This window comes from Pseudorasbora parva, chromosome 25, assembly GCF_024679245.1.
Source record: "Pseudorasbora parva isolate DD20220531a chromosome 25, ASM2467924v1, whole genome shotgun sequence".
NCBI lineage: Eukaryota > Metazoa > Chordata > Actinopteri > Cypriniformes > Gobionidae > Pseudorasbora > Pseudorasbora parva.
Genome location: NC_090196.1, coordinates 23,675,694 through 23,684,057, shown reverse-complemented (window position 1 = coordinate 23,684,057; position 8,364 = coordinate 23,675,694). Strand labels below are relative to the sequence as shown.

Here is an 8,364-nt window from a genome sequence, read left to right as displayed (position 1 = left end):
AACTGGCAAAGACAAAAGGTTCTAAAATGCTCCTCAGTGAGGGGTCAGAGAGTGACTATTGCCCTGTCCCAAATGGCACAGGCTAAACCCTCACGGTCTTCCTCTATGTCCGCACTTTCACAACATAATGCCGCTTTGACTGCCGCGTAGAAGTCAAACTTGCGGGCTCTGCTGAAGTGCGCATATCACCCGAATGGGACACTCTACGATCTTGTGCGCAAGTGCACATGAATGTGCCATTTGGGACAGGGCCTATGACTAACCTCAAGCTCTTCCCTTCCCCATGGCAGCATATGCGCCCGTGACGTCATCGGTCAGCTGACTAGTTTGTTTTGCTGGCTAAGAGAGACTTCACACGGGACGAAGCAACGACACGCAACTGAATTATACGATTTCGCTTTATAAAACACATTACAGTTTACGATCTGTTCAGGGATAGAAAACAAACTAAATTAGGCAGGTGTGCCTAAAGAAAACTGTGTCTAATTTAAATTTAAACATGCCTTCGGAAAAGACATTTAAACAAAGGAGGACATTTGGTAAGTGCATCAAGTTCATATCACCAAAGATTCGCTTTTATACTGTATTTAAATATAAAATCCTCAGTATTGGTTTTACAGCATGATCACTATACTAACGTATATTCAGGGAAAGTTCATGGTTGTCATTTATTTATGATATTGTAACTTGTATACAGCAATACCTAGTCAAGTAGTTGTTGTATTTAAGTATGTAGAAATGTAATACACATCCTCTATTATAAATGTGTATTGCGTTTTAAAAAATTGCGGTTTTGTTGCTCTATACAGTCAAGTCAAACTGGGTTATAAGGGTGTCGGCCGTGTCGCTATCTTAATGTTCAGGCTGTACAATCATAGAGACATGCAGACTCATAACAAATAACATTAAGAATGACTAACGTTACTACTTTATTTTCAACGTACCCAAACCAAAATATATGTCGCAATGTCTTTGTTTGTGGGCAGATGTTAGCTAAACACTAACGTACGCTGCAGGATTGGGGGATGGGACTCGTCGTTTAAGGTTATTTGGAAGGACTCGAGTAAACAACGAAACCGAATCAATATTATATAGGCTATATTTAATTTAGATATTGTTCAGATAAACTCGACACTTAAAAAAATAGTAATAATAATGTTACAGTTATTGTCGTCGTTGCGCTCAGAACAGAACAGGCCTGTTTGAAGGCAAAACGACGTTTTTGTTTCCTTTTTCATAAGGTTATTTGTTTTCATCCCGTTTTGGGACTGAGGTGGAAAATATACGTCAAAGACTTAACATGTTGGGCGTTTTATTCATAGCGCCGTAGCCTACTTATTTGGTCTCTTAAGGGAGTATTTGAGTTTTTACAAAGGCCCCGTTTCTTGATGGAAATAGCTAACGTTATAAACAAATCATTTATCAGCCCGTAAATGACCCACCTTCCCAGCTAACACAAATACGTGGCTGTTACGTAACTGCAACGTAATCTGCTGACTAAACTTTCGTCGTGGTGACGTAACTAGTTACGTTGTGACAACTGGAAAAGTGAAATTCCCAGATACGTTGTCACAACGTAACATTGTAACGTTGCCAGTTAGTAACTGCAACGTTGTGGCAACGTCATGGATCTATTAGTTGTGTGTTGGTAATCAGTTGGTAATTTTTATAATTATTCATTTTTCAATAGGCGGACATGCTGTATGTTATGTCCTCATTTGCCCAAACTAATTTAAAGGCTATTTCAATGAATGTGAATGACGAATGCAGACTCAATGTGACTTTAGTTCATTCAGTTCATTTATTTTGAAAAACACACAAAAACGAAGAATAAAACACCCAAATTATTTAACAAAAATATCGGAGATACAGCAGAACATGAATAAAAGCATTCAAGATGCTCGGCATTATAATGTTAAACATAACATAAGTTATGCTGTGCTAGCGTAAGTTACCGTTTGCTAGTTGACATTTCAAATGATTCAGGAAAAATACCACATAAATATGTAACAATAGGTATAAATATTAACATAAATACTTAAAGTAGACTGTAGGTAATATTACTTAACCAATCTGACACCGTTGTTGAACTTTTTTTTTTAGATAACTGGCGATAAAACGAGAGCGAAATGTCGAGGCTGTCCTCTGGTCCTCTCTAGCTGTTTGTTTGTGTGTTTACGGTTGCCATGGCAACTCCCAACTGCCACCGGGCGAGCGCGTTCTCGTTCAGTCTCTACTACTGTTAAATTAGATGTAGAGAGACCATATCTGTCATTGTTCCAACGTTTTTTTATGAAATATTATGCAATAAAAAGTTTAACACTCCAGAAAAATTAACTGCTGTTGATAATATTGCCTACGGCGCGCACACACTCAGTTGTGGAGGCGCGCGCATCGTGTCACGTGACACGTCACTTTTATATTTTATATATAAAAAGATTGTGTTCTTAATTGTTTAAAATAAACAATAATCTTAAGGGTAATTTTAATCTTGTCTGACATTTAATTACACATTTTAAATAGCAAATTCTGCCAATCAGAACAACTTGCAATGATGGTAATGAAATTACGAGCAGGTGACGTTGCATTCACGTTGCCAGTAAGTCATGGAATTACCAAAATATTACGTGTAGAGTACGTATCTGGAACATTGTTGGTAATATTGTAACGTTCAGAGATCGTACTGACAACGTTGTGAGAAGGTAATTTTATGGTAAGAAAATTACAGGCATGCAACGTTGTAGTTACGTTGTCAGTCAGTCATAAAATTACCAAAATATTACGTGTAGAGTACGTATCTGGAACGTTGTTGGTAATATTCTGACGTTCAGAGATCGTACTGACAACGTTGTGAGAAGGTAATTTTATGGTAAGGAAATTACAGGCATGCGACGTTGAGACTACGTTGTCAGTTGGTAAGTCATGAAATTACCAAAAAGTACGAATAAATTACGTAACTGTTACGTCGTGTGTTAGCAGGGTTACCTTACCAATGTTGTGATGATAACCAGCTCAAACAAGAAAATGTTATCAGCGATGTAGTTCTCAAGTAGAAGTCTTTAAAAAAAGAAGAAAGAAAGAAAGAAAGAAATTGAATCCGTTTAATAAATCGAACGTGGATGAATCGGACCCAGAAACACATACCAAACATAATGACTGTCGTCTTACCTGAGTAATGTAAATGCTAATTATATGATGGTTCTAAAATGCTTTGTTTTTGTCCTACATTGGAACGGTCTATCATGAACTTGCGTACAACAGATAATTAGAGATTAAAGTTTGTAAAGTTTTAAGTATGGATATTTTTCTTACACAAACACATCGCTTTGCTTCAGAAGGCCTTTGTAAACCCCTGGAGCTGTGTTAAGCGCTTTTAGATGCACTTTTATGGAGTTCAAAACAGAAACAGCCCTTCACTGCCATCATTGTGCTTGGAAGAGCCATGACATTTTTTAATATAACTCAGATTGTATTAATCTGAAAGAAGAATGGCATATATACCTAGGATGGCTTGAGGGTGAGTAAATCATGGGCTAATTTAAATTTTTGGGTGAATTATCCCTTCAAGCTACAGTGATTAAAGCGTCTTAAAAAGGATGAACCATGCCTTAAAACGAAACTGAAGAACGAGTATTACGGAAATGATTGTGGTTATTTGTCAGCCACCCAAAGTTACCAAGGTTGCTCAATATGCACGTGTTATACATCAGCAACATGTGCTCAGCTTCATGAACGTTACTCGCACATTTCCTAAAGTGTTTTCCAGAATCACCATTTTATTGTTTTATGTTTGCTGTAGATACTGTCTTCTTGTCTACTCATGCTGAGCTGAGTCATGTCTTTTGTTCAAAGTCTAGTTAGCATGACACACAAAGGACTTCCCTGTTTCTTCTGCATTTCTGTTCATTAACTCATTAAAAGAAAATTATGCGGAACAAATGCTTATGTATACAAAGAAATAGTAATATTCCAAGCAATTTAAGAAAGAGAGAGCAGACATAAACACTGGAGTCTTGTTGAGTGTGTCCTTAAAGGGATAGCATACCAAAAATAGATATTCTGTCATTATTTACACACCCTCGAACTCGCCTCCAATGCCAACAGAACGATTTCATCTGGAACAGAGCCTTCATTGCACCGATGCCCTTCCCTGTTCGGTTGAATCTGAACTACAGAATAGAGCTGACCAGTTTAACATGGACATGTTAAACACAATTAAACTTGGTCCATTAGAGAATGGATTGATATTTGAGACCCATATCCAGCCCAGTGAAATGCCCATGGTTTAATGCATCCTGTATTGTGATCTGCCTGTATCTAATATCCGGCTTCTGCTTCTTCTCTACAGAGCAGCGGGTGGAGGATGTACGGCTGATCCGGGAACAGCATCCAAACAAGATCCCGGTAAGCAGATGTGTGTGTTTGTGGAGGTGGAGATGAAAATTTAAATTGATAACCAATTAAAAAGGCTTCCACACTTAGTATGGGAAAAAAATGTTTTATACCAGTATAGACCCTTAAATGTAAATTTAAAGGAATATTATTATTAGAATGTGGTCATATTTTCCTTGTTTGTTCTAGGTGTGCTTAAAATAGAATTGCTCATTGCATCCTATCAATTTACTGTCACAAAACACTGGATTTAAAGGGATAGTTCAAGCACTCTAAAAATAAAAATCTCTCATTGTTTACTCATCCTCATGCCGTTCCAAGTCTGTATGATTTCCTTTTTCTGCAGAACACAAAAAAGAAATAAAGCAATTGGCCCAAAAGCAGATGACCTCAGGATCGAGGCCTTTGTGTAAAAGTTTAAAGGATGCTCAGCTGTGTGAATTGGGCATAATAGGTTAATCTTATGGATAATCTCAAAAGAATGGTTATCAATAGACCTAGTTAAACAACTAGCATATGAATGCCTGCGTTTGCATGTATGTATAGGGTCTTTATCGGCCTCTTAAAGACCAGTCATTGGTATTATAGCCAAGTGTCACCTCTATTGACAGCGCCTCCGGGTCACCAGAATCAATTGTTATTCGAGCTAAACCAGGATAGAGTGGTTAACTTCCCATCTGCTGAACAGACACAAACCAGCACCCACAGCAGCTCTTTTGAATGGGAATGTCCGGACACACAAATATTACTTTTTTTAATGGACGTGTTTGACCAGACAGTATTGGACAAAGTTAACATTGTAAATATTTCAATCTAATTTAAAAATGACATATATATCATTTAAAAGTTTGAGGGTCTGTTTATTTAAAATAAATTCATATTTTTAATCAGCAAGGATCCATTCATTTGATCAAAAGTGACAGTAAAGGCATTTATAAAGTTATTGAATATTGCTATATTAAATAAATGCCATTCTTTTTCAACTTTAATAAAAGAATCCTAAAAAAAAATGTGTCCAACAAATTTATTAAGTTAACAGTTTTTAACAGTGATGAGGAATTTTTTTATTGAGTAGCAAATCAGCATATTAAAATGATTTCTGAAGGATCATGTGACACTGAAGACTGGAGTAACAATGCTAAAAATTCAGCTTTGCCATCACAGGAATATAATTTTTTTACATTAAATATATTAAAATAGAAAAATGATATTGTAATACTCACAATATTACTTTTTACTGAATTTCTGATCAAATAAATGTACCCATGCTGAGCATGAGACATTAGTTTAAAACATAAAAAAAAACTTAGTGACCCCAAACTTTTGTCATTATGTGTGTTTACATAATGTGTGTACAGTGTATAATTATAAATACATTATAATCGATTTGACAGTGCTAATATTTGTGTGTTTTTGCATTCCTTCACTATTTGGTCCAGCTTATCAGCTTCAAATGAAATATTTTTATGCATATATGCTAAACTTTAAAATTAATCTTTTTCAGGTCATCATTGAAAGATACAAGGGAGAGAAGCAACTGCCGATTCTTGACAAAACTAAGTTTTTAGTTCCTGACCACGTAAACATGAGCGAACTTATTAAGATAATCAGGTAATGTCTTAACCTCTTGCCTTTCATTATTATTTTGGAAAGAAAAAGAAAAAAAACCTGTGCTAACACATTTCTGGTTTTAATAGGAGACGCCTCCAGCTCAACTCCAACCAGGCTTTCTTCCTGCTTGTCAATGGTCACAGCATGGTATCTGTGTCCACTGCCATTTCTGAGGTCTACGAGCGCGAGAGAGACGAGGACGGCTTCCTGTACATGGTCTACGCATCCCAGGAGACATTTGGAACTGTGCTTACTCAGTAAAAAATAAAAAAAAGGGCAAACCGATTGGCTTTCACTCTCGGACAATGATACAACCTACCCTGAACTCTAGACCTTTTCTCTACATATACCCCTATCCACATTCCCATCCAGACAGGAAACATCTGAACTTCAAGTCATTTGGTCACTTTTAGTCCATAGCTCAATCCTAACTTTCCACGTCTCAGCCCTTTAACCTAGACTCCCTTCTGTTTTCAAAATGGATGAGGAGTCATTTGTGTTTAGGTTGTAGGACAGGTTAAGGTAAGTTGGACTAATGCTCCAGGCTTGAACGAAAGATTTCTGGGTGTAGAGATGGAATCATCTATTTAACTTAGCGGTTAAATTTACAAAATGGCATCTTGTGTAACGTAAGGCGGCCAAATAGTTTTGGAGGTTATTCGTTAGGTCCATTTCAGCTTGGAGGGGTCGTGTTGCTGCCAGCACACTCTGTTGACCTTTAACCCCTCCAGTTGTCCGTCAAATCTCGTTATTTGTTGATTTCGACAGCCTTTCCTTACCTGTAGGTGTGTTTTCTGCTGTTCCATTCTCCTGTTAGAAGTCTTTTCGCCTCCCCCTTGAGATTTTTGCTAATTGGGTCATGCGCGTTGAGGTTCTTGGATTTCACTACTCGTTGGGTGAGTCAAGGTTCAAAACGACGTCTTACTTGCCTTGATATTTGAAGTAGGATCCAGTGGGACGTACCCAAGGAAATAAATAGCAAAATGCAAGAAATTCTGCTTTGATTGTAGTGTGTGAAGCTTTAAAAGTGCAAGCTTAGGAAGGACAATAGAATTATAACCAATGGTACACTGAGTGAATGAATGTGGCTTTAGAGATTGTGGCCTCAGTTCATGGACACGGGTGCTGCCCGAACATCCTTGCCCTTGTAGATGCACGCTTTTAGACTTTCAATTTTATTAGAGGATTATTTACACCTTTATAAATACATAACCGTGAGCTGTCGTACTATTTCCATCTGTATGTTTTACAGTAATGTGTACAGATAAGCTTAGATGCCTTTTTTCCTGAGCAATTTACTTGCTCTTATTTAAAGAGATGTTTTTGTTCATGTAAAAAAAACACATTCATGTGTGATACTATTGTGCAATTTACAAAAGTGACTGTTTGAATGAGAGTTTAACTCATTATCGAACTGAGCTAATTTATGTTTCTTCTGCTCAGAATGACAGCAATATTACACTTCTATTTCTGTTGATATTTTAAAAATAAAAGAGGAATATGCATCCTGTGTGGCCTTTTCTTTCTTTAATATGGCATATGTCACTGCATTTAAAGGGACTTTTGTATTTGTTAGGTATAAAAAAATTGTGACTAGTTTGAGTGAAAACATACATACATATATATATATATATATATATATATATATATATATATATATATATATATATATATATATATATATATATAAATAATTATAATTATTTTAAATTTTTTTAGCAAGGATGCATTCAATTGATTAAAAGTAACCGTAAAGACCATTAAATTTCAAATAATTACTAGAAAAAAAACAATCATGGAAAAAAAAAACAATCCTGAAAAAATGGAAAATGTTGAAAACTTTTTGGGAAAATGGTTAAAAGACAACTCCGGTGAGAAATGACCCTAGGGGTAATTAACAGATGGTTACCGAGTAGATCGTTCTCTGGGATGCGTTTTCATGAAAATCGAATGTAACTGATTCGCTTATAGCGCTTGTCTATGGGGCACAGGGTGGTAAAATTAAATCGCTAGTTAATACCACTAACAAGGCTCAAAATAGCCTCACATTAACACGGTAGCATAATGAGGGTCCCTACATGCATACCGAAGCATTGAGAACTTTGTAAGTGTACAAACAGTTTAATAAGAAGATACTTTATAAACACAGTGCATTACGCGTTCACGTAATGCTCTCGCTCTCACAATACTTTACATATTACAGCAAGCTTTAATAAACAATATCAATAAGAACAAACGTATAGGGTGATTCTATAATTTGAGATACATTTTGCATTTTAAAAAGTTGAGGGAAAAAACTGTTCACTAAAAGAAATTCTTTCCAGGATCTTATTAAAAACATTAAATTTGAATAATTCAGTG

The 8,364-nt window shown here is 36.2% G+C and overlaps 1 protein-coding gene across 1 annotated transcript; it reads left to right on the top strand.

The window, feature by feature from the left end:
* Positions 1 to 313: 313 nt before the first annotated feature.
* Positions 314 to 7,508, top strand: map1lc3b (microtubule-associated protein 1 light chain 3 beta). The gene is made up of 4 exons (XM_067435901.1): positions 314 to 539; positions 4,349 to 4,404; positions 5,897 to 6,003; positions 6,090 to 7,508. The coding sequence occupies exons 1-4, from the start codon at positions 500 to 502 to the stop codon at positions 6,262 to 6,264; spliced, it is 378 nt and encodes a 125-aa protein (XP_067292002.1). The 5' UTR covers positions 314 to 499; the 3' UTR covers positions 6,265 to 7,508.
* The last annotated feature ends 856 nt before the right edge of the window (positions 7,509 to 8,364 follow it).

Excerpts from the sequence above, each read along its gene's own strand:
- map1lc3b (XM_067435901.1), top strand. The coding sequence starts at position 500 with ATGCCTTCGGAAAAGACATTTAAACAAAGGAGGACATTTG. Across the intron at positions 4,405-5,896 it reads AGCATCCAAACAAGATCCCG|GTCATCATTGAAAGATACAA; the intron begins GTAAGCAGATGT and ends AATCTTTTTCAG. Across the intron at positions 6,004-6,089 it reads GAACTTATTAAGATAATCAG|GAGACGCCTCCAGCTCAACT; the intron begins GTAATGTCTTAA and ends TGGTTTTAATAG.